This window comes from Vidua macroura, chromosome 4 (genome assembly GCF_024509145.1).
Source record: "Vidua macroura isolate BioBank_ID:100142 chromosome 4, ASM2450914v1, whole genome shotgun sequence".
Lineage (NCBI taxonomy): Eukaryota > Metazoa > Chordata > Aves > Passeriformes > Viduidae > Vidua > Vidua macroura.
This window is the reverse complement of record NC_071574.1, coordinates 33,907,819-33,935,720: the sequence shown is the minus strand read 5'-3', so window position 1 is coordinate 33,935,720 and position 27,902 is coordinate 33,907,819. Positions and strand designations below refer to the sequence as shown.

The 27,902-nt window shown below is 33.5% G+C and overlaps 1 protein-coding gene across 1 annotated transcript in view; it reads left to right on the top strand.

Annotated features, from left to right (window-relative positions):
* Window positions 1–27,902, top strand: part of FSTL5 (follistatin like 5) — a 273,705-nt gene that overhangs the window by 151,282 nt on the left and 94,521 nt on the right. Inside the window, exon 6 of the mRNA XM_053976601.1 lies at window positions 6,269–6,389. Within this exon, the coding sequence (XP_053832576.1) occupies window positions 6,269–6,389 (121 nt within the window). The remainder of the gene's footprint in view (window positions 1–6,268; window positions 6,390–27,902) is intronic.

Genomic DNA, 27,902 nt, shown 5'->3' with positions numbered 1-27,902 from the left:
TAATAGGAAAGCAGTGGGGTTACGTAGATCCATGCAGGCTCAATGGACATTTATTTCCAGTATAAATTCTTCTCTGCCTTGACTGCTTTAATCACTATGTCTGACTCATTTAATGTTTTAATTTCCAAATTAAAGTGAGATGTGGCAAGTGAGATGTGGCTTGATTTTAAAAGGACTTGAATTGAACCTTTTACACCACTCTGTTTTGAGAAGTAGGTACTAACCAGAGAGAGTATCTGTCTTTCCAAACTGAGAGCTGTGAAACAGGCAAGATTCTCATCATCTTCGTCATCTCTGAGCAACGTATCCGCAAGGTGGTTCCTTGAAGGGTTTGGTTTGTTTTTAAAGCACTTTGGCACATTTTAAATGAATCCAAAATAATGGAAGATAATTGAATCTTCTGGTTAGCTATGAATGTTCAGTTGTTAACAGACTTGTTTGTTTATCTATTTTATCTTATGCAAAACCAAACCGGAATTTAATAAAAATTTTTAAATGAAATACCAGTGTTTCTATCACTGTAGACTGCTTGATTACTGTATGTTGTTTTTGCTGTGTAGAAGAGGAAAGAGAGCAGAATGTTATGGGTAGGCATGGGAATATGTATTTTTCCAGTTATGAATGCAGTTATTCTACAATGGTGGAACTGCTATTTTATAAACAGTAAGCCTTTTCTGGTTGCCATCAGTGAAAGATGCACAGGTTCTAAAAATATTTCATCATGCTCAACAACAAAATTCAAGTTCCTTTTTGAAGGAAGAAGTGTGTGAAGTGAAATAATCTATACTTGATTAAACTTAGAGATACTTTTTTTATTTCTTACACTAATGAACTAAGAAAGCAAAATTTTACAAAAAAGGGAAGTGACATAGCCTGAAAACAAGTTGAATATGTAATAATAATAATAAAAATAGATTTTCTTCTTCCTTTCCTTCCTTTCAATGATCAGTTTTTAGATTCAAAGAAAGAAGTCAGCATCCTTATTTATTAATTGATATCTGTAATTTCAAATACCTGCATATATTTATTTTACTTACCAGCTTAACGTAGGACAAATGGAAATACATTTCGTTTCTGTAAAAACTCATCCTTACTTCTGCAAAAACAAAGTTATTTTGGTTTTATTTCTGCATTAATGATAATACTTTTGCACTTTATGCCAGCTGATACTTCATGGGACTTGGTTGCAGAGGCACAATGTCTATAAATTGCATCTCTCTGTTCTTAAACTGATCAAAATACTTGGTTGGACCTTGGCATTTAAATTTTTACCTTCATGACTTCTGATTTTTGCATCTGATCAGTGTTGTTGACTTGGAACTCAGAGGAGGGATAATGAGTCTATCTCCTCTTTGTGATTTTAATCATCTTTGGTTTTGACTACATATTATATAGGCAGAAGAAAAATTTGTATATTGAGTTATAGTTCTATTTATTTTCTGCCATTAATTAGGGACATATTATTTAGCTTGCATTATCTATTTTTACTATCATTAATCTAGGAAAAAATTAAACATGTGCTATATTCAATTCTAGGTTCAAAATAAATATAAGAACCCTACATGAAACTTGAAAATTATAGGAAATTAAGACTCTCTTAGGGAGTAGTAGTGAGATAAAGCTTACAAACACTGTGATTGTCATTCAAACTCTAGCATCTTGATCTTTCTTAGGTGCCTTTGATTTTATCAAGTAGCAGAATTTCCCATTATATTCTTGCAGGCTGTGAAGGAAGCAGGAGCAAGCTTCATTTCTTGAGAAGATTCAGGGACTGGTGCTAACTGGAAGTGGGCACAATGGTACAGGATTTTGTTTGCACTCATTGTTTTATCTTGGTTAAGTCCAGAGCCACAGTCTAAAAGTGATGGTGGTTCCAGGTTTAGTTCTGAGATGCTGAATTTTATCCAGCTTATCTATGTGTCCCTAATACCTCTTCTGGTTTTAAACTGTGAGCTAGACATCTATAGCATTATATTTGCAGACACCTAAGGACACATTTATATCTCCCATGTCAGATTAGGTCTTCCCTCTAAGTGCAGAATTGGAAAGGCAGGGAAATGTGCCTCTCATTGGAGGAAGTTCCCAATTGGAACTAATTGGGAAATTAGTTTGCAGAAAGACGTCTCATATCTGAGCTGTGTAATATTCGTTTGGAATAGTACTGAGTTAATACCTTTAAATGAAATTGAGCACATGCCTTTGTAGGCCACTAGGTGTGGGTTTAGCAGTTCTGGTATCCCTTTGTTCAGGGATCCCTGCATCATTCTGTGATGCACAAATCCTGTATCTTTACATATATCAAAGATATCACACTGCTATAAATAGAGGATTGTGTTGCTGCCCTACAGAGCTTAGTGGTAAAGTATAAGAATATTGATTTAACTAGATTAATGGAAGCTAAAGCATGGAACAATTTACCAGCCTTTATTATCAATTTGGTTTCATAATTAATCAATCATTTTAATTTATAAAAAGTTATACCGCTGTGGAAGATGGTGGTACAAGTAATTGAACCCCCTTTATGCAGTCAGAATTAATTTGGAGCACAGTTCTCACAATGTCTGGTGTTTGATGTACTTGGTGTTTTACCAAGCACTGAGTGGCACTGTTGTGATGAGATACTTGCTTTTAGGGAAGATGAATGCACGTTAACTGACTGACCATATTTAATTTAAAGGAAAGGTTTTTTTGTAGTTGCATTTATGTAGCATTTTCCTTGGGGAGGTACATAAAGACCATTAATCACAGGCAAGCAAAAAACCACTGACTGATAACACTTCAGGTAAGGTGGACTAATGAAGGATTTGTTGTGTTGTTTGTGGTCTAGTTTCATAATATCTGCAGATTTTTCATTTTAACTGTCAGAAATCAGATTAAAAGAAATGAAACAATCTATTCTGATGTGCAGTGTGAAATTTGTAATCAGATTACTTTTCCCAGTCTTCTAAAATTTGGAGTTGTACAGACTAAATTTCTGAGAGGCTCTGAACTGAGGTAACAGTATGCTATTTCATAGGAAATATATAATTGTGTGCTATATCTTTTAGAAATTTAATCTTTTCCAGAAAATGCAAATCCTTCCTCCATGTTTCAGAGTATTAAATTCTGATGGATAAATTAAATTTTTTGGAAAAGACATATTTAGTTTGAAAATGTAGGTAAGTTTCTAAGTTCACAATGAACTATGAATAGTTTTGCTGTATATTTTGCATTTTACCAGTTTATAATATTGAAAGTAAATGCTTCAGTGTCTTTATGCAAATTCAAACTAAAAATTGTGGGCATAAATATTTAAGAACATTCTCTGGTATGAGTTTTCAACTTAAAAGTTGGAAATAAAATAATCCATGTTTGACTGGTATGGCATAATCAACAAGCAACAATAAAATTGTGCTGACAATCTTAATCAGGCCTTTATAGTAAGTATTTTGTAATACTATTTTGTAAGGCCTGTAATCAGGCCTTAATCAACCTTTATAGTAAGTATTTTGTTTCTACATTGTGACTTGCTAAAAATTTTGCCAGTTTTTCTTCTGCCTCTCTAACAAATTGCTGTTTAATTTTACCAGGAGTAGGCAGTCTGGGTTTAAAGAATTGGCTTAAGAAACTGTTTCATTGCATTTTACCCTTCTCCATGGACAGAAATTAATCAATTAATAGAATTTAAAATTTAAGGTGCATTATTTGATCATCTGTGAAAGAGAAGTGTGAATGTATGAACAGAAGTGTGACTATATGATGGTGTATCATATATATACATGGAATTTTATTCTATTTATCTTACATTTCTAAGTAAAGTAATGTCTTGCAAAAATCTTCTATAAGGAAGTGTGCAACCTTAATTTGTCAGGTGGTCATATTAGCTTTGCTGGAGTCCCATATGGCTTGTAACTTCATGTCACAGTTGATCTGCACTTCAAGTTGCTACAGAAGCAGGTAATTTTTCAAAAGCCACACCCTGAGTTGTACCTGGTTCTGAGTCATATCTTGTGATAGAATGTTAGTCTCCCTCCCCTTCAAAAGGAAAAGCCAACCAACAACCCAAAAGTTCTGTGAAGGTTAATTTTTCTTCTGATCACAGAATTGATCTGATCCACAGATCCCATTGGAAAACTGGGAGATGGCTCGATCCTGCACAAGAGAATTCAGGTTGGAACAGCTCTTATAGCAGGAAATCACAGACACAAATAATTAAGATTAATTATAATATGAAATCACTTCTGTATCTTCTAAAATCTATCCTCACAGCCTCATAGTTTAGAGGGTTTATCAACAGAGAGTATATTTTCCAAAAAATTCCAAAGTATATCACCAGCATAAAAATGTCTGTACAAAAACAAACATTGAATCTTTTATCTGTAATCAAAATGATAGTTTTACTGTAGATAAAAATTAAATAATTGCCAGGATGATAACATGGACCTATCTGTAGTATCATCATTTGAAATAGCAGAATCCTTCTATCCAATATATTTTTTAAATTATGATTCTTCTTATGAAAAATATGTTGCTTTTCATTTATAATTGATCAATTTGAACAGATAACAGATTTTAGTTCAAAGAATGGAAGCTGAGAACATTAATTTTAAATTTAAAATAAATTCTAAATTAATTAAATTTAATATAAAGCCAGGTGTTTTGGGGATTTGAAAAAAGGTTTTCTTCAACCTTAGATGTAAAGTTTTCATCCTTATTTGTACAATTGAAGATAGTGAAAGCATTTAAAACAATGAGAGGAACAATGTACTGAATGTTCATGGCCTTGAAATTTCAGTGATTGCTAAAGTTTTCAGTGCACACCATTACATATTTAGTTCTTGTATAATTGTAATGAGTTTAGAGTTACTAATTTTTCCCAGACTACACTTTTGTCCTTTATGTTCCAGCTGCAAGATCTACACAATTTCATATTTTCTTAATTCACTTTAATGTGAACTCAATAAAAAGGCTTTTAAAGGATGGGAAGTAGTTAGCACTAATATTCAGGTAGCATAGTATGTATTTTTAATTGATAATAGCAAAAGGTGGTTTTGTAGTGATTTTTCTTATCTTTGTAAATGGTTTTCATACTCTCTAATGTACTAAAAAGGTGATTATCCTTTATAATGCTTTTATATTATTATGTAGGAGATGACTTCTGGTAGCATAAAATGTTTGTGTCTTTTGCTCTAATGCTCCTGTTATTCCCTATTATTCTTTTAGTTATTTTGTGTTTACATGAATAGTAACTGGACAAATTCCTTTGCAGAACAACTGAAACACAAAAGCCCCTTTATCACTTATTTTTCAGAAGATATTCTCTGTTGATACAAATATAATAATGGTTTTGCAATTATCATAGGAGACTGATAAAGGGTTGGAAGAGTAATTATTTCACCTAGGAGTAAACTGCAGTTATATTTTTTTCTGTGCCTAATATAAAACTGTAAACTGTGCAATATTGCAATAAAAAGTTGCATAGTTTTGGTTCTTTCAGTTATGTGGTAGTACTTCTAACGCATGCCTCATGTAATATGACAATTCTAAATCCCTCTCAACATCTTAAAAATTTCTCAGCTGGAATCTAAGCAGATGTCTATGACATACACAGACCTAAAACAAAATGGTGCATATATTAAAGAACATTTCTCTGGGATAAGTTCATTTGAGTTAAAAATCTAACAGCTATTAATTTTGATCTATTTAAAAATTGTATGTGTCTCCACTGAGAAACAGGAGCCTTTTCAGGTCAGCTACTTATATAACAGTTGTTGGTAAGGTAATAGGCTTGTCAAAAGCCTGTAAGAAGTTGATACAATTAGTAGGGTAGTAAGAGTTTATATTAGCTATTTTTGGAAGTGTCTGTGTTTGGTTTCTGTAGGTTAGAAATTAGAGGAAGAAGACATTTTGCCATTTATACTTGGGAAATTAATATTTTAGGCATATTTGAATGTTTCTTAATCACCATTCCTGTACATTTAAAGTAAAATCAGCTTTAAAACTCCCAGTGTCTTTATAATGCTTCAGTCTGTCTACATTATATATATATGCTGTGTATATTCTAAAAAACTTTTATGTAATTTCAGAGAGTCTGTCCTAAAGGTATTAACTTGAAAAAGTGTAATAAATAATTACAAAGTAACTGAAAATCCCTGACTTTACACAGCTGCAGTTCATTGCCCCACAGCAATCTTAAAATGATCTATTAAATGATTATTAGAAACAATTAATTATACCAGAGAACTCAAAGAGCTCAAATGTAATTTCATGGTTATAATTTTCTTGTCAGGTAATAAAACGGGATGAGCTTGGCAAGGAATGGTCTGACTGCTCCGTGTTTGATTTGCTGAAATATGATGATTATAACAGTGACAAGCACCTAGATCTAGAAGAATTCTACAGAGCTTTTCGTAAGTACCTTCCTTGAGTCTTATTTTCTCTTTCTTGATTTGTTTTTCTAAATGGTGGTCTTTTATTTTCGAAGCCTGAATTGTTTGGATGCTGTACTCAAATTAGTGCAATTTAATAGTCATGAAACAGCAGAAAACATTTTAGCAGAAATCAATGATACCCAGTAGCTTCCTGATTTATGAAGGATTTTGGTAATGGAGAATTCATGGATAATCTTTCTTGATGTCAACATGCATTGATAAGTCTGTGTGTGTGCAAGTGGCAAGTAGTGTGGTCAAGACATAATCAATGGAACCAAAATACCTCCCACACCCTTTGTTTATGAGTGCTGATAAGAGCACTTTTGACAAACACAGCAACAAATACAACACTTCTCTTAGGTGCCTTATGGCCTCACAGGACTCAGAAGGAGATAAAGATTTGTGGTGTAGTTTTGCAAGGTATTTGTTCTCTGGATGCCAAAGTGGTCTCAGGACAAATGTGTGTAGTACAAACAAACAACTTGACCAAATTTGAAGAAGATTTTAAGAGCTTTTATGCAGTATGTTAAAGGTAATATCCATATATTTTGTTATATCCAGATAAGAACTGATGTTTTTTCAGTCTTGTCTACCTCAAATTCAAGATTCAATCTTGAAATCTGACTTTGATTTAAAAGCTGTTGCTCCAAACTCAGTAACATGGCAGCACAGAAGATCAAGTTTGTCCTAAATTTTTTTTATAATTATTTATTGTATGTTGACTAGTCCGTTAATGTATTTTTATCTTGAGTAATTACAGACTGTTGCTTTAGTCTTTTTGTAGTTTATCTTTGGGCAGATGACCATTCAGCCACTTCAGGTAATTTCAAATGAAAAAGGGATAAAAAACTGCTTAGTTTTAAACTATAAAGTAGTGAGTTGATATTAGAAAAAAAAAAATGGATGCATGGAAAGCAAAAAGAATAAACATGAAATGACTAATCAAGACAGACTGCCTGAAAGTATCTCAGTTTTTACCATTGAATTAGATTTTTATTTCTCTGAAAGTCTTTCAGAAAGTATGATTTTGTGATGCAGCTTAGCTGAACGAATTACTTACTGCTCCTAAAAATAACTTGACCCTGCTTCCAGAGGTTATCTGACTGGCTTTCTTGCAGTGTCCTAACAGTCACAGTCTCTCCTCTAAGTCACTTACTCAGTCAGCAGAAAAATATTCACCCTCCACGTCCCACCCCAATCCTGTTGTGTGACCTGAATTGATTAAGTGAAGGGTCAGATCATAACTCATGCAAAAGAAGTGTGTGCAAAGAAATAAGGTGGAGGAATAAAATGGGAGCTCTTAGGACATTGTGATGGTGAGGTAAATTAATTCATCTGCAGCAGCAAAACACTAGGAAATACCTTAATTTCTTTTTCAAAGGTTGCGATACAAGTTTGGCTTACAAAAATGTATAGAATTATATAACATCTATAGAAACACACACATTAACTATGATTATATGGCTAGATGTTGTAATTCTAGATCATGATTAGGTGCATAGATGTAGAAATTGATATAGAAGCCTTTATCATATACAGCAATCCAAGAAGGTTAAAGACATGTTTAAAGCATTATCATGATTTTTGCAAACATTTTATTAATGGAAGCATAACATTGTTCTTCGAAATAAGACTTTGATGTGTCTCTGAGGGACTATTTTGTATAGTTGTAAAACTCCAGACATAAGAATAGCTTTTCATTATGTATTTTTAATGGACTTTTGAATAATGAAAATAATTTCCATATGGTATGTTAAGCATTGCCTTAATATGAATGTTAATGAAAACATTAGATTATATAAGATTAGGAATCATTTAGGTTTCCTTGTGGCAGTAGAGTAGTGGAAAAGACCCTATTTAAAACTAAAAGGCTATCTTGGAAGATGATTTCTTCTATGTCATTAACAAAACTTAGATGTATTCATTACATATTGAAAAATAAAACCTAAAACCAACTGCTACTTCATTGTATGGTGTGTGCCCAGAAAGCCAAAGAAATTTGACAAAGTATTAGGCTCTGTAATAAAGATAAAATAAATACTTTTGAAATAAATTTGAGGATTAACTGTAGTTCCATTTCATTTTATCTTAAGAGATTTTGGGTTCAGTTCGTTTGACCTATGTCACCAGCATTAACAAAAATTATATAATGCTATAAAAATATACTAGGTTAAGCAAAACCAAAACAAATTCAGTGCAGCAACTGGTCACTTGACTAGAGCTCTTATGGCTAAGCAAGATGACACAAAGCTGAAACCAAGCTCTCCACACAAGCCATGCCAACCCAAGGTAAAGCAAATGTGACAGCCCCTCTCCAGAGGCCTGTGTTGTTTGCCTATGGCAAAGCTGGTTGGATGTTAGTAGTAATGCCAAGTCAGGATTTACCAGGTAAAGAGAATTAATATATACATGGAAACAGATTCATGTATGGAGATGTACACAAGAAGCATCACAACACATCTTCCACACAATATTCCCCCAAAAATATCTCTTCAAGCATCCACCTACAAAATAATTAAACGTTTTCATTTTCTTCAATAAAGTGACATAGGGAGGTTGCAAATACTTATTCCAAATAGAAATAAACCTGTATTTTTCCCATTTTTTTCTTTAAGTACTTAATATTTTCAAGTTTACATTCTCTTTTATTATATTCTAATGATTTATTCTTTTTCTTATTATGTTACATTGTGATTATATGTTGTAACATTAAAATTATCCTGGTTTACAATATGGAAAAGATAATTTTTCACCAGTTTGGACACTTTCAAACATCTAGAACAAATATAAAGCAATACAGGAAAGTTTTTTCCCAAATTATTTTCATAACTATCTAATGAGTGAAAGATTATAACTGAGTAATGGTATTTCCAGGGGATTTTCTTCTAAAATATTATAGTGTTACTTGTTATTTGGAGACATTTAAAAGACTTAGCCATTAATTAAAATCAAAAAGTACTTCTAGAATTTTTTGACCTCTTGCACAATCCCATCAATTGAACTTGACAGTGAGTTTTTCATGGGTTTTTTCATTCCTTTATATCTACCATTTTAATGTACATATGGAACCTAATCTCAGTTTAATACCTGCTATTCCCAGTGGAATTGCCTCTATCCTTAATTGGATAGTGAAGGGGTGGATTTGAGAAATGTCAAGTTCTCACTGAAGTTTGTGCAACTGCTAGAATGTGTTACTGACTTTTATTCACTCAAAGTGGCAGTGAAGAAAATTTGGCTTGGCGATGATGGAGAAATTGATCCTATTTAAAGCTTCCAGACAGAATTCAAAGGAGTTGTTTGTTTGTTCGTTTTATCTCTATAACAGAAATCTGAATTGTATGAACACAGAAATGCTAAGGCAAGGTGGTAGAGGTTGGGCAGGGCATTAGGGGTCACAGCACCACAGTTTTTATGCATGGCAATACCACAAGGATTCTTTTCAAGCCAGTTTGTACCTAGCACTGCTAAAATATAAAATGTACAGTAGTTAACAAAATATTATTTAAGTCATATTTGAATTTGATCAACATTGAAGAAGTCTCATTTTCTAAAGGCAATTGTCCATCAGCATTTTCTATTAAGCATAGAGGAACTTTTGAGAAAGCTGGAGAAGGGGTGAGAAAAAGCATAAGGGAAATTTGTGTCCTTAGCCATGGCCTAAAAAGGGATAGTTATAATCAAGCGTACTACTAGTGTGCACTTTTCCAGCTGTGATTTCAAATAGTATTTAAAAATATTTAGGTAAGATTTTGAACACAGATAGGATTAAAAATCATCTTCGCTATGGTGTTCAGCAAACTACTCCATTAAAGTAGTTTCATTTTAAAGAATTAGGCAACTGCATTTTGTTTAAATAGGAATGTCTATTTTTGGAATTAATTATCAGTCTTGTTTCATTAGCATTTGCAGGTAGGACTTTTTTCATTGGCATACTTAATTAGAAATTTTCCTCACAAATACCAGCAATTCTATTTTTAACTCCAGCAATAGAAAAGGTACCACCTTAAGGGCAAAGATGAAGCATAGGCTGTTTTAAAGGCATTAATATGCACATAATTCTATATCTATACATACATACATATACATGCTTGCTTGTATTCTGTGATTTACTTTCGACAGTCTCTTTTTATCTGACAAAATGGATACACATTCGACTGGACAGCCAAATGTAAATAACTATGTGCAATGGAATAAAAAAAATCTCTTTCCCCCTTCAGAAGGTCAGATGCTGAGACAGTAAAAAACAAAGAATATGTGTGAGAGGGGGCTCTCAGCCTTGAATATTTCTGCCAAGCTTCACAGGATGTTGCAGACAGATGAAGATGCTTACTGGCTTCTGTAAAGTTTTACCTGCAATTTTCTGAGTATAGGCTGTTTTCATATCGTGAGGGGTAAATTGTAGTGCTGTAGCATCTGTCTCCTAATTATTTGCTATATTCCATAGCAGTTTAATTAGATCAATAGTGTGTGCAGAGAGGAACCTGAAAAATTACTTCCTCTAACACAAGTAGATAAAGCAGAAAGTTTAGCTCTAGCTAGATTTTTGGAATTTAGGACTGAAGGAATCAGCTAATTCAGTCCTCCAGTGCTTTGACCACATAATGCAAAATTATATCCTAAAAGTGATCCAGTTCCATCTTAGTGTTTTGTTTGCTTTTCTGCATTCCTTCCTCATCCAGTCCCAAGCTAAAGGATTTTTTATCAGCAAACATTTTTTTAGACGGGGAAGGATATATTTAACTTTTTCTGAAAGGGCAGGCAAAATCCTAAATGAAGGAGTTGAACTAAAGCTAAAAGGGGTGTGGAATACAGTTTATATGTTCTGTAATGTAAATCTCAACCAGTGTGCTTCTTGTATTTTTCAAGAGTTTTCTTTCTTTGGTTAATGTCTCCTGTGGTGTCATGATAATTTTGTGTTCACTGTAAATGTTGTCTCCTTTTGTTTTTCTTCTAGCGTTCTTTTCTAAAATAAATAATATTACTTGTTTTCCTCCCATATAAAATAAAATTTCAAAGCAGATACTTCAAGTGGCCTTCATGGTGGGCTGTAAAATCTCAAGGCATAGCACAAGGAAATAAGTAGTAATAAATTATTCCGTTTGATCACTCAGCAGATATATATGTAGACACTTCTCTTTGTAATTTTAGTAGAAAGAATTACATTAACTTAGACATTTATGAATAAAACTGATTGAATACAATTAATATAAACCCCAAATTTATTTTACGTAATTGAACCAATGGCTCTATGTATCAATTGACATCCTGTATAAAAGGAAAAAAAAAACCAATGTCTCTCAGAATTGATTCCTATTGTTACAATTCCTATTGTTACTATTCTTGATGTTGTCTTATGCTCAAAAAAGGGGGCCACAGAGGACTGTGGGCACTGAGGACTTAACTATAAAAATGACCCCATGCCATATAAGAAAGTGTGAGAATTATCTAAGCAGAACAAAATATGACCTAATAGTGATTCTTCTATTAACGATGCTTTGTAGTTTTGCTGGAATTTGTGCTTTCAGGCATCACTCAACACTGTTAACAATATCTAATCTGTTGTGCAGCTGTTATTGGGGATCTTGTATGTTGCTGCTGTACATGCTAATGCTGTATATATTTAAAAGTACCCTACCCTCCATTTTGAAATGACATTCAGTCAAAGATATCAAATTTTGGTTTCAAGCGCTCCTTGTTGCTGAAGTATTTGTATGAAGTGATTTATATACCTCCAATCATAACAGATATTATGGAATTTTTTGATCTGGTCCAAAATTATAGAACTTGCTTTGGGCTCAACTTTTAGAAGGCCAGTGACTAATATGACTGTCAAAATCAGTGCTTTTTTTATGTCTTGAATCATGTGGAAAGGAAGCAGCCAGAAGTTCCTATAAATACAGTGGTCATTATGAACGCATATGCTTAGTTATTGTATTCTCTCAGTCCTGAAAAAATATTCTAAAACATCACTGCTTTCATTATAATAGCTCTACTTCTACTTTTAGTTGTCAAATGCAATAATTACAAGTGCATGTTCAGAAATTGTATTTTGAGATGTGAATCTTTGTTTCTGAAGCAAAATAGATCAGAATTAAAAAGCAACCAACCAAACAATCCTACAACAAAATCTAAATTTTAAAAAGGCCTATACTGAATTACTCAATGAAGCAAATGAGACTTACTACTGGATTCCTTAAGTTATCTTGAAGTCCACAAAGGCTAATTAAAAAAAAAAACCTAATGTAATTTATATTTCAAATTAATTCAATATGAGGTCCCAAATATTGTATTTAGTGTGTAATCTGAGTCAGAGCTTTATGACTGTGATGAGTCTTCAATAGTAAAACATGTTAATAAATAGTAGAGGAAACATTTTCTGAGGGGGGAAGAGGTATTATTCTGTCTCCTGCTACCATTAATTCGTTTTCAGCAACAACTTGAGTGTATTAGATTGTTCCAGAGGGTGTTATATTTCACCACTAGCCTCTGAAAACACCAGTTAACATCCTACTGAGCAGGAGCTATTGGACTTCATGGTAATTTCTTTTTGTTCAACCTGATCTGTCTCTCAAATTCTTACCTGTGCTAAGTGTATTTTCAATCTAGAGGATCTCAGCTGGAAGAAAATGCACCCTCCTTTATTAGTGGGCCAAACTTTAATCTTTAGAAACAAGGAAATATCTAAGGTTTTAAATATTGTTTCATGAAGTAGTGTGCCTGGAATTTCTCACATGCCACTAAGTCAACTCATTTCTATGCCAACTGATTTTTCATCATGTTTTGGGGGAATCAAGAAGCAAATTTATGGCCACCATAGATCTGCATGAGTGAAATAAAACAAATAGACCATAGGTCTGCATGTGAAATAAAACAAATATTTCACAGACTCATTGGGCATCATACTGAAGAAACTGGGAGATGTTGTTTATTAACCTTGAGCTCTGCTGATCCATAATCCTATCAGTGCATTTACCTGGAAGCTTTTGCCTGCGTTGGTGATATGTTACTAGAGATAGCACTATGAAATACAGGATTGCAGAGGATGAGCACTGGAAAGCTACGAAGTTATAGTAGCTTTGTTTCAGAGAAGGGGATTGGTAGAGATTGACTTGCATGGCATTTGTCACTGGCTTGAAATGCTGGAGACTGAAGTCTTGTATGTCTTTCAGTCAGCTTATTCTGGAGAATGACACAGAATGGTGAAGAAAAAGTAAACACCAAAAACTTACACATATTTGGCTATGGTTAACAAAGTGCCTCAGTAATTGATCTATTGCTTATTGCTCAGGAATCAGTTATCTGTGGTGAGGTATAGTATTGTTGCTAATATTTTTGTTATGTTGTGAATTATGGGAATATTTTCATCTCTGCAGAGCAGTGTACCTGTAAGTTTAGGCTATGACTGATGTTCCAACATCCACAAAAGCCTTCATGTAGATGTATTAAGGAAATTTCAAGAAAAAATTAAAATAATAATTTATAATTAGTTTCCTTCATCAACTATTTTAAAGGAAGCTCTCTTTCTTCTTAACGGGGGTGAGGTGGAGAGAGGAAAGAACATAAGAAGTAATGACTGGGCATTAAAGGAGACAATCATCAGCCAATCCACAAGAAAGAACATTAAGTATCTCTACTTCAAGGCAGAATTACTCATCTGGAACTATCATGAATATTAATAGCTCATAAAGTATTATTTATTAAGAAAGACATTTTATTAATCTATTCATTGTTTTGCTTTTTTTGCCTCCTGGTGCTTTTTAAATATCAAGCACTAATGTTCATTTTTTAAAAGTGTTGCATAGTAATTTTATTCAGAACTTTTTTGGGTTTGGGTTTTCTTTTTCTTTTTGGTTTGTTGATTTATTGTTTGGGGGGGTTTAGGTTTTTGTTTGGTTTTGTTGATGGTGATTTGGGGGTTTTTAGAGAGGTCTGGTTTGGGTTTTTTAGTAACTGTTCTACTCTGCTTACTTTGCTTGTTCTCACATTTGGGTAAATAAAAATTATAAAAAATCATTAGAAGGGTATATAAGACTTTTAGTAATTCCTTAGACATCTGGATTTCTTAAGAATATCTGACATTTCCACTGTAAAAGAAAATCCACAGGCATGGTTTTGTATCAGATTTTATAAATGCACTTTGAAAATTCTGTAAATGCAGTTAATAGAAAAATAATAATTCCAATTTTACAAAACTTGTGAGCTTTCCTCACTAGACCTTAGAGAAAAGTGCATTACATTGTACTGCGAAGTTTTTTGTTGAATGCCCTCAAATATCAATTACATACAGTAAGGAGAAATTGGCTCCAAAATATCTATGTTGCAAAGAAATATTTTGGAGAATAAACCCTTCTAGTTCCCTTCATTGTTCATGCTGGATTAGGTTCCAGTAAAGTTTTCTTATTTCAGGAAATTTCATTCCTAACGTAATTTCTCAAAATAATAGGACAGTTAAAAGTTTTATTGTAGCATTTCTCCATAGTTTTGAGTTTGGTATATTTTCTTTCTCTTTAATGTAGTGATTCCATAATGTGAGGGGTTTTTTATGATGTATGCTTCTGCAGTTTACAACTATCCTAGTACATATGTATTTTTGGCTAACTGAAGTGTACATTGAAGGAAATATTTTATTAAATATGTGAAAGAAAATTTGGATAAAATAATTTTCAATATTAATTTTTTTTATTTATTACATTTTAAATAAAAATAAATTGATCTTGGCATCCCAAAAGCATTTGAAAATACATTCACTTCAAAAAATATATTAGGGTTTGTTTTTTTTTTAAGGCAGAATATTGTTCTTTAACATATCTATTAATCTTATTGGTCTACTTCATAATGGTTGCTAGTACATATATTAGAAAATGCTAATTGTTTTAGTACATTTACAAAGTGCTTGGATAAAAGGATTACATCATGATAAATTGTTATGTTGATTAGTACTTAGCTTCATTTTCTGAAGTTATATATTGAATGAAGGAAAATATAACATAATTTACATGTTGTTATTTTAACTCAGGAAATTAGGATCAGTTCAACCCAGCAGTTATAGAACTACTTGGTGTGTTAGGAGATATACATGAAAAGCTCTATTTTTCATTCTGTTTGTTGTTTTTTAAATTTTATTTCAATAAGTCTTAATCTCTTGTCACCAAGGATTTGCCTGGTTAGTATAGCACAGATCTCTAAGTTTGTTACTGCTATGAATATTTGTATGTGTCTAGAGTTAAGGAGTGTGAATTTAAGCTGCTAAAACTTAGTATAAATATTGACAACTGTATGGGTAGGGCAGAAAGAATATCAACTACTCCAGTTAAAGCTATTTTAGTGGTCTGTGATATTGTAAACTGTGAGACTAATTGCTTCTCATCATCCCTGGCTTTCCAAATCTTCAGAAAGAAACATCCCATAATTGCATATAGTATTGTTTATGTCTTCATTAAAGAATTACATGTGAGCTGAATTCAGTAGGAATATTTATGCATGTATGGATTGCGTATATTGATAAAATTGTCTACCATGAAATAGATGAAATTGTCTGACTTCACTCCCTCTGGTGACTGCAGCCCTTATTTAGCTGGATGAATATTATCTGAGAAGTATAGATGTGACACTTAGTGACATGGTGTAATGTGGACTCCTCAGTGCTGGATTAAAATTGGAAATTATGATTTTATAGGTCTTTTCTAATCTAAATGATTCTGTCATACTATCTACAGCCTAAAACATCTTTGCAAAAGCCCAGACTTGCTGTTGGATATTAAAAAAGCCCAGTCTTCTCCCCAGCCCACAAGAAAACCTGAACATTTTCTACCAAAGGAAATGAGGAAACAGGTTAACAAAATATCCCTGTGCCTGTATTATATACAGAATTAAATTGTCAGTAGATTCGCAAACTGATTTTCTAAACACATCATGTTCAGAATGTCAAATCTTATCTTAAGTAGGTTAGCAAGTGATTTATATGGAAATGCAATTTTGACTGTAGTAAAAAAGATGTCATACAAAGGCTATGAAGCAGAGGTTTACATAGTGCAATACTGTGTCAAAAGAGGTCTAAAAAAAAGATCCAAAATAGTGAAAACCTACAGGAGAGCAAAACCATATAAGCCTTTTTTATGTAGATATTTAGTATAAGAATTGGGAATCTGATTGCTTAAGATGGTAGGCATCCAACAAGTAATCTGTTTACCACTCTGTCACAAATAAATGTTTGGAGAAAGGGTAATTTTTCAAAAATTTGTTTTGCATTATGATTATAATTCTTCCCAACTAAGACATGTAGTAGAGATATATTTCTTGGAGGGAATTTTAATAGTGTTGTAAACCTTCCTGAGTAATCTATTTAAGAAATATTTGATGCTAAACAAAGATCAATGTTGTGCTCCTGCTCATGGGTTGTCGAGTTAACGTCTACTTTGAGTTAACAACATATACATGTTAACTTTTCTGGGTTAGAGCAAATGTATATCTACTGCAGTATCTTCATTGTAAGAGTGCTTATGGAAGATTGCTGAAGAAGCAAAAGCATATAAGTTTCTTCTAAAATATTTTCTCTTCTTTAGGGATTATTTTTCTCAGTGACTGCCTCTGTTTAATAGTTGTTGATGGATGCCTCACTTATACATTTGTCTACTTTTTGGGCCCATGTGGAATTAACATCTACAATATTCTGTTTCAGAGACACAATAAAATGTGTCCTGGATAAAAGTGCTATCTTTTTTTCTTCATTATGCATACCTCCTGTTTCATTTAAGTTTTGTGTGATAAGAAACCATGAACAATTTTTCCATGTTTTTCTCTGAAACAGTTTTGTTGTGTTTGTTTCTTTTTTTCTTTAAGTTCCTGACATATCTTTGTCATCTCTTTTCCATTCTGAAATTCCTCAGTCAATTTATACTTGTTTGTATGTAAAACCTCCCGCATCTTCTTTGATCATTCTTCTTGTGTTTCTCTGTTCTTTTTCAAGTTTTACTGGAAGTTTTTTTACAGAGGGAGGGACATAAAGCAAACAGTCAAGTTGCTCAGGCAAAAATGGTTTTATACAGTGCCATAGGATTTTTTATTCTGAGTACCTGTCTTTACTTCATAATTCCTTTTATTTTCATACTGCCAGAAATGAGTAGATGTTTTCATAAAACTGCAGAGTACTCTAAAGCCTGTGTACTCAATACCTGAGCAATGCTAACTAGTCAAGAGCCTATGATTCTGTAAACAAGGTTTGACACTTTTAAAATTTCCTTCATATGACACTTTCAATACTGAATTAAGTATATTGAATTTGGCATGCCAGTATCATAGGTAAAGTCTTTAAGCAAATCAACTTTTATGTTTGGTACCTAAACCACCTGATAAGTTGTTCTCAAGAAATTCTCTCCCAGAAAAATTTATCACTTTACTTTCTTTCTACTTCTGGATGGTGTTGAGGAATGTGAGTTTCTGTGGAGGTCCAAGTGCAACTCCACTGGTGACTTTTCTTCATAAGAAACCTGCCAACAGATTTCAAGATCTGGTGTCTGAGAAAGGGTAAAAAAATACTGTGAGTAGGACTGTATGATACAGGACTGAAGTGCTCAGAGTCACAGCTTAATCCCATGTGTCTTTAGGTTGTGCTTTAACCCTTGTGCTGATCTCCTTAGATGCGTAGCCCATTGCCTGCTTTGATCTTGGAGAAACATATGCAAAACTGAGAGCAGAATATCCACAGTCCTTGTTCTCAGAATATGTCACTGAGCTTAACATGAAGTATTGGTCCTTTGCACAAACACCTGGTCATAAGAGGAGTAAAACTCTCTTCAGCAAATAACAAAAAATTAGAAGCCTCTGTACAGTCAGGTAACAGAGCCTACCTTGAGTTCTGCTTGCTTTCTTTTTCCCCTCTAAATGCAAATAGGCACTTCAGCCAGGTGATAGATTTTTCAGAATCTCTTTCATACTAAAACAGCTTTCATTTATTCCTGTTTCTATGTTAAAGATTTCTGTGAGGAGCTACTTCATAACTCTAGTCTGATGATTTCAGGGAACTATTGAATAACACTTGCATGGACCCCTTCTTTTTATGCCAAAATATAGTAGTTCTGCTATGCTTTAGGCTTTCTAACCACATTCACAGTTCAGCTAATTTAATCCTGAATTACTATTTTAGAATACTGGCTTCTTGTTCACCTGACAGAACTGAATGAGGAGTTGTTCTCTACAAAATTTGGTTATTATAAAACTCAGGACAGGTCCAGAGATCTGAAATGTTTAGAAATTCTATTACCATTTTAGGAAAAAAGCCTTGGAATTTGAAAGTGAAATGAAGTTACACAATAAATAAAATTGGGAAATTATTACATTTATAAACTGAGAGCTTCATGCATAAAACTGTGAATTACCAGAGCTGTCAACTCTGCTCTTAAAGTTCCCATTTCATTATTGATTAGTTTCAGAAATACTTCATAGATTTAAGCATTTTAAATGTTTCATTTTAGGCAACAGCAAATTTGCAGCATTGGTGTTCATCATATGTATTGGCAATAAACAGGAGCCTTAAATTTGGATCTATACTAGTAAAATTACTTGAAAATATTTATGCTAACTCCTAGAATTTAGATAAAATGGTTTTACTTGAACTAATCATGTGCAAATACAATAAGCATACAGAAATTGATTTTTGCATAAACTCCTATTTTTGTTTAGACAAATTCAGCAACATATTCTACAATAAATAAGGTCAAAACCAATTATCACTCTTACTTCAGTGAATTAACACTTCTGTGTTCTCTGGATAAGAAATCTGTGTTTAACACCCAACTTCATTTTCTGTGAAATTTCATTTCAAGAGAAAACCAGAAAACATGATAAGGAGTAATGGACTAGCTGTCCTTTTAATGATGTGTTATTCCTAATGCACATTACTGGCTGTTCTTACCCATATACCATTTTTCTTAAGTTATTGCCATATAAATACTTTCGCAATATAAAGTAAAAGTATAGCTTATAACAAAAGTTTCTTCTGTGTCTATATTTTTGGATAATACAGTTTTAGGATTTTTTAACTTGTTCATCATTATGACTTCATTGCAAAAGTGTGGTTTAGATTTGCAGATGTTTTGGGATTCATTTTAACTATTAAATTGTCAATCTGAAAAACAGAATAAGGAAGCATTCTCTGATCACATTTACCTTACGGTACTTTCAAATTTCTCCAGTGATGGAATTTTTGTATATGATGCAAATTTTTTGGCCTTCAGAGAGAGGGCATTTGATAATATTTGAGGTATTATGTCCTTTGATTCCCTATGATTTAATAGATCCCCTAGAAATAAGGAATGGCAAAAACTCATTGTGTTTTGGATAATGTATAGGTACAAGCACTGAATATTTATGCTGCAAGTTAATTAAAAATAGCTGAGTTAGCTTTAAACCAACTACTTTAGATTAAAAAGTTGAGTGCAACACATTATTTACATGATCTAATCCACAGCAATCATCAGCAGGAAATGTGACTTCTTCTTACTAAACGAGACATTTTGGATATCTTTATACTCCACAGTAGACCCACTTTGAGCATTTGACTAGTAAGTTTTTCTGAGGTCATGTGTTATTCAGTGAGATACCATTAATTTCAATTGATTTCTTTGACAGCAACTAGAAAGTAGGTAAATGATGATAGCACTGGTGGCAAGAGTTGCTAAAGAAACAAATTACACGAGGAGGCAGTTTGATACAGTGATGGATAGAGTGAAAGAAATTTGCTAAACAAAAAGATGTAGAAGAGGCTATAACTGACAACCACTCCCTCAGAACCTGAATCTGAAAGGCACGATCCTTGGTCATTTCTCTTGGCCGACACCAAATAATTGGGGAGTCCCCAGCAGAAATAGTTAATGATGCTTGTCGAAAGATAAGAGGCTGTGGCAGCTCTTAGGCTTCCAGTTAGATCAGTTTGGAGATTCGTAGACTCTGGAGATTTAAATCCATGTAAGCTGGGCTTTCACTAGTGCTAGATGGTGGGATTTTTATTGATATCCTCCATATTATTATAATTTATAATTAAAGTCTTTAAATTAAGGTATTAAAAGGAGTTTGTCTCTGCTTGACTTTTTGTTACTGCATTATGAAATTTTAATTATCTTGCTCATATGCCTTGGTGTTCTGTTTCATTTGATGAAGAGAATGGAGAGTGAATCATAAGTAAAGTGTAAAAATAGCTTTTGTCTGTTAAAACTTCTGTGTCTTTTTATTATTGGTGCTGAACAGTGTTTAGTGAACAGCACAGATAATTACAATAAGAAAAAAGAGAAAACTAATGGTAAACAAATGTGTGTTTTTAAGTGGAAAAATTGCCTTTATTTTTGAGTCAAAGCTCCTAACTAGTGCAATGCATCAGACTAATAGTTTATTCAACTTAGATTAATTGTTTAGCTGGACATGATTGCATATTCCTCATGTTCAGGATAAAGGATGCATTTGCAGAGGTTCTAGGTAGTCTTAGGTGAAACTGGAGTAAACTGAAGCTGTACTTTGAGCAAATGAAATGGTATCCAGATAAAGTATCATGCTGGGAAGCTAGGCCTGTTGAACCCTTGGACAGTTTAACCTTCCTTTGGCTCATTTCCCATGCCTCTACTACGTGTTGCCACTATTACTGCTCCCTAGACTTACACTGGGACATGAAGTCATGCTGGCAGAGTTTGCAAAACATGTAGCTGTCCTTTCAAAGCTCTTGATAAAGACTTGAGGGATACTGTTAAGAGCTTTTCAGAAATCCATCTGGGCTTCATGAACTGGATCACCTTTGCCTTTTGCAACCCCAACCACTAGCATTAATAATTCACATTTTTCACAGACAACTTCAGAACTGGGATTATTGAAGTACAGAACATGTCAGAGGGGAATTCTTGCAGGCATTTGGCCAAACTCCTTTAATCATGTTGCAGTTGTGGTCTACCTGAATCCTTGTCTACACAGCTGATTTCTAGCCAGCTGAATCTCTGTATTTTTACATGGACTTAATCTGTCCCAAGTATAAGACTTTTCATATTTCTTGGTAGAATTTCACAGTTTTTCATCCTGCTCCTTCTGTTTATAAAGTTCCCTCTGAAGGACAATCTTGTAGAAGTCTGCTTCCTGATCCTCTGAATTTGGTGGCAGCTGCAAGATTTCTGAGAATCCATTTTTTCCTGACAGCCAAATCACTAATGAAAACATTAAACAGTATTGAAACCACTTGTAGTAAACTGACCTTTAGTCTGTGAAATGCTGATCCTTTGAGCCTGAAGGCCAGGTAAGATACTTGCAGTTCACTCATGCTATCCACACCTCCCTAAGCACGGTTCAACAGTGCTCCAAGTGAGTGAATCAAAGCCTGGCTAGAGTAAATGATGTTCACTACTGTTGAATTAACCATATTGCTCATCATTTCATAGTAGAAACCAGTGCAGGCTTAAATTCATGGGTATAGTCTGCTTAGTGTTCCCCTCACAAAGCTGAATAAAAACAGCTTTTTCACATCTCTAGGAAGTCCTTTGTCAGTCCCCAGTCAGTCTTTACAGGCTGCAAATTCACTAACATTGTATTTTTAAAATTTCTTTATAACATTATAGTTCATTCTTTAGCAGTCTCTGTCTCTGAATTTGCAATCACCACAGGGTGGATAATTTAAACGGATTTATTCAGAGTTAGAAAATTACCATGTACTTTCGTCATATAACACCATTCATGAATACTTATGTGTGCCACTGTTTTAATGAAAAATATTATTTTCAACTTTTTGGCGTTCCTTTTTTGTCATTTCCAATTTCCAGTACTGGGTGAACCTTGTGCTAGTGATGTGCTAAACATGTGCAATTCATCTTATAATGAATCATAATTGGCTTTATTCCTCATTAGAATTCCTGTGAGGATTTAGAAAATGTAGTGTATAATCCTCCCTTATGTTTATTGGTATTATAAACCTCTTGTGCATGCTCCAAACTGAAATGTCTTTGTTTGAAAGTAGTCAGTCATCATGGTTTATTATTTGTATCTTAAGGTTTTAAAGATGTTTTAAAGAAACCATTACCAGTGGTTAAGTCAATGAATATAGCTGATAATAAAATGTCAGTGTGAGGTGTCATTTAGAGTTGAATTTGTCCTTAAGGTGGGAGTGTTTCATTCTTGGCTTTTTTCAACATTACCTTTAACCCTATTATTGTTTACCTAGAACTATATTTACTACATGAAATTCAATTATATCTCATTCATGTAGAACGTAAGGGCAAAGTTATGACAGAGACATTTGTGAAGGTTAAGAAAAGAGACTCACTCTGTTGTCAGTAGTTTATGCTTGCTAATCAGCAGCTTTCACAACAGCTGGAGCTTTGTATGCTCCTGAAAATTAAAAGCTGTTGAAAGTAACCAAAGTAGAAACTGAATATAGTCTGCTATTAAAAAAATTGTCTTTAATATCAGGTCTTTTGTTCATAAATTGTTTTGCTCATGCATCCCAGATTTAGATCAAAAGTGAGATTAAGGATAGACAAACTGATTTGTAGCAACTGAATTTTTGGCAGAATTTTGGTTTACATTTCACTGCTGATACAGCTTGTAGAGAATATCTGGTCTTTTGTCTGCCAGATGAGTAACAGGAGACCTAGGGAAAATCTCTCTCTCAGGAAGATGGGGTCTGAGAAAACTAATGCAAACAGTGATGTCCAGTGAAGTTGGGAAAAAGTGAAGGGACACATACAAGCTGAGGTGACCTTCTTAGTAGACAACAAACAGCTTGATGGGAGTTGTGTAATAGTTGAAGCAAGCTACGTATTTTGGTGCAAGCAGCCCAGGAAAGTGAGTAGAATCAACTTGAGGAAACCAAAGAAACTGACGCTTGGACTGAGTGTAGAACTTGAAATCCATGTTAAAAAATATGTTACAGTTTGCAGGGGGTGGAGTATCTGTGGAAATCAAGATGACTGAAATGTAATTTTTATTATAAAAAAGCTTTCCATTTTTTTATTTAATACAAATTCTAATTCAATTTTCTAAATTTTGTATATAACTTCCAAGGGGTTTTTAACTTTCCTGGCCTTATTTCATCGTAGAAAATCCTGCCTTTATTTCATATGCATTTTATTATTAAGTTGTTCATAAGTAAACTTTCTATATGTGTGAGAAGATTGATTAAATGTGTGTTTATCATAATTACTACTATTATTTTCCTCTGACAGCAGTAGTTTAATCTCTATCAATAAAAAAGTGCATATTTTTTCAGATTTAAAACATAATAATCAATATTATTTTCATAGATTTGAGCAACTCAAGAGTTTTTAGTTTAGGAGTCATAATGAATTAATATCGGTGATCTACATTTTTTTAGGTTTTTTCCCTTAAAAGAAAAAAAAGGTAGTAATTTTTGTTATTTGATTTGGGATCTATTTTTTGGGGTTGGTTTGGATTTCTTCTTTAACATCACCTTAGTGTAAAAACATGATGACAGGACTTTATTTTCCTTCTTCTTCATTGAAAAATACTCCCTCCATTCCAAATTAAGGTATTTAGATTAAAGCAGTAGAATTTTGAGTTCTTCAGCTAACAGACCAGCTAATACTAGTCTATATTCCTTTTCTGCCAGGATGGTTTACTCTCCTGACTCATTATGCTAGTCGCACCACCATAAACTGCCTATGGCCTGGCAATTTTGTACTGATGGGTGCTAAATCTATATTATCACTTGATGCTGGCCTGATGTTTTCTTCCTTGCACATTTGCTGTTGACCACCATCAGTTACAGGATACTTTTATTCTGGCCATATAGATTTATCTGATTAGGGTGGCTTTATTATAAAGCTGTGTTACTGCAATAGATCATGAACTGTGCTTCTAGAGCTATGGATTCTGCTTGATGTTCCAAATTCAGAATACATTTGGACCTTAGACTGCAACCTTTAACCTATGTGTTCTGTTATTGTGTTTGTGTTCCAGCCTTGTGTGTCTATCACATTCCAACACACCCTCTTTCCTTTTGTCATTTGTCTGCAATGATTTTTCGTGAAAATTGTTATCAAGAAGAAGCATTTTTCCATATCAGGAATCTATCAGCAGACGTTGAATGGGAATTTTTATATTTCAGAAGATGTGTCTTCCCATATCTGAAGCCTGATGTGATGGCTCAGCACCATAAGTCCAGATTTTGAGGGATTGTCAAGAAAAGAGTGATCTGGAGTACGGGGAAGTGAGACTAAGTTTGATTTTCTAAAACTTTGTGAAAACTTTAAAATAAAGTTTAAATCTACATCTGCAGTATGCATTGGCATGTTCTATGAATGACTGAAAAGATAAACTGTGAAACTGTGCAGTCTTGGATGGGATGGTGGGAAAGCTCATATTTCAGCGAAGGAAGTGTTCGAGAGATGACAGGACTTGACACTGTAGATAGCTGAATGCTGTTCTAGGTCTTGTCAAAAAGCTATACAGGAAAATCTGAAAAGAGTGATCTGAGAAGTGGTTTCTAGAATCTTTGTTTTATTAAGTTTAAAAGTCAGGGTGACACATGGTGACTGGGTCCATAGCAGATGGTTTCTACAGGATATATAGGAGAGACATAATTGCATATATTGTTATTTTATACACCTATGGAAAAGTCTGAATAGTTTCTAGTATCAATTTATATTTGCTAAAGTTTATATTTGTGATCAGTGTTTTGTAAACAATTTTTTTTCTTATCTTGGAACAAAGTGAAAAATCAGTAGCAATAGAAGACAATCTGCTTAATATATCTGTATTTAATTGTATACTCTCCTATTCTGACAGCAAGTTATCCTCTGGTAATATCTTCTAAAGGGTGTATTACTGCTTAGATTAAGATTTAAATCTGAACAAAATATCTGAGAAAAATTGTTGGGTGGAAAATAAAGTGCTTACTGTCACGTTCTCCCTGTTGTCTAGACTAGCATACTTACTAGAACACTGGAGCTCCCACCTTGCCATACAGGAGGAGATGTGCATTTGGGAACAGACACATCTTTCCCACAATTCAGGCGGGAAGTGGTAAGGGTGCATACCTGCAAATTCTAATGGGTTAGCACACCAAGTTGTGCTGCCAAGCCACAGGTAGGCATAGCTGTGAACCCTCCTCCCCTCTCTCACCCAGTGATGAAGCCAGGTCAGTTCCAGATGTGATAAAAGCCAGGTGATGCTCACCGCAGTATCTAGAGCTATTGCATAAGTAGTACATCTGAATGTAATCAAGAAGGGACTAGAGGAACTAACAGAATCAGTGGATGTAAATAGTAACATAGAGAAACAAAAGGGGAAATAGGACTGGGGAGAAATAAAAGATGAGAATACGAGGAGATGAAATGAAGGGGTGGAGGGAGGGAAAGAAAAAAGCACAGACTATTCTAAATGCATCTGACATTCTGTGTAGCTGGAAAAGCAGCTAGAAGAAAAAGCAAGGATTTATTAACAGGTTTTAAATGGAAGTAAATCAGAGAAGTTGTCAAAACACTGATTTTAGGTATAACAATCTCATGAGGTTGTGTAAATATATAAATAGGTGTTATTATTGATTTGCAGATAAACACTGTGGTCATTGGCTGTCAACTTCCTGGTGTTCTTTCTATGAAGTGTCATTTTCATATGTTCTTTCTTTTTTACCTGAAGAGAGATTTTTTTTAAGCTATTACTGAAAAATAATATTTTTGAAAGGAACAGATGACATGAAATGATAAGTATTTTTTAAACATTTCTATGGGGAGAAGTATTCTGGTTTTAAGAGTTCTATCCACCGTGATGAGTTCCACTTTAGCTGGGCTATTTAGAAGCCTTGCTTAGGCTGCTCACAGCTGCAAGTGCATCCCAATTTTGGAAATCTGTGGCTTGATCTGGCCTCATTGCATTTCTTCCTGACTATTCTGTGAAGTTTTTGTTGCCACTCATTACATATTCTGGTACATCAGAGGAACATTCAGTGTTCTTTTCAGCAGAATGATCTCTTTGTAGTACTTGTTTCTGTCTACATCATTCCAAAACTGAAACATAAGCTACTAAATTTATAAATAACCCAAAACTCAAATGAATAAATGCAATGGTATGAATAATTTTTTGAAACAAACTAAACCACACTGATATTTAACTGAAAGAACATAAGTAAGAAAATAAGGAAAACAAAGACCTTTTCCTGGACATTTTCTCCTTCCTAACTAAATGCAATCATAATTTGAAGACAGTGTTATCTGTGCAATCATATATATGCCCATAATGCAAGATAAATGGGCACACCCAGCTTAGGGTTTAAAATTAATTAATACATTTACAGTGACTGTAGAACGTCATCATATTTTTCTTTACTTTTTTCCATCTGATCAGTCACTACAGTAGTCAGCAAATCCAGAAGAAAAATTGTTAAAATATATTTTTAAATACACATTTTTTGGTGTAGATAATTTCTAGTGCAAAGAAATATGTCCCATAGGAGTTGGTGAAATGCACAGAAACTGACAGCATGCACAGAAGTATCAAATTGAAGCTTTTCAGAAACTTGGTCATGTGCATAAGTTGATGTTAATGTGATGTTATCAGCAAAACTAGAAACGTGTTTTGGAAACGCTGCATTACATTTGGCAAAAATGAAAAATGCTTCTTCTCAAAAAGAAACATTCATTTTAGTAAAGAAATTGAAAATTTTATTCAACCTAAGTAACTTCTAATTTTTTTTCAATTACTATCTTTTTAATATGCCTTTTCTCACTCTCTTCTGCATTTTTCCTCTTTTGTACATATTAAATACCTTTCTCACCACCATTGCATAGACTCAGCACATCAATTTTGAAAGATCTGAAGTTCAGCTTTGTGCATCTAAAAATACTAACTTCAGAAAATTAAGCACTGAGATGCCCCAAAAAGTGCTGAGCTAAATTGAACATCCCATCCATGTTGCATCAATATCTGATATGCTTTCTGCTGTTATTGTTTTAAAAAACTGACACAGTCCTATTCTGCAGTGGTTGTTATTAAAAATACACTAGCATAGAAGGAGTTATTTTTCTATTTTAAAAGAAAATATCTGAAACTCAAACACAGGCAGTAATTTTTAGTGACAATGTCAGTGCTATACTGCTCTATGATCTGCTAGAATTTTGTTTCTGCTTTATTTTTGGTCATTTTTAGCATATGCTCTCCTCTTATCTTAAAATAAAAAAAGGGCATTTTTTTCATAGACTTTTAAAAAGTAACTATTGCTGCAAGAACAACTGTGTTTAAGAAAATGTGGTAAAAGCATTGAAATGCTATGGATGCACAGTCATTATTCATGCGTGTCCACAGAAATGATCATAGCTGTGGGTGTGATATCACATATTAGGACAGGTATGATTGGAATAGGTAATTTGGCATATTTTCTGGACTGTTGTGGCTTCTCCTATTTTGGAAATATTTTTATGTACAAGTGTTTTAACTGTATCTTGTTGATCTTGAGTGTAGCCTTTAAAATTGAATCTAAGTCTAAAAATGAGAACAGGTTAACCAAAAATT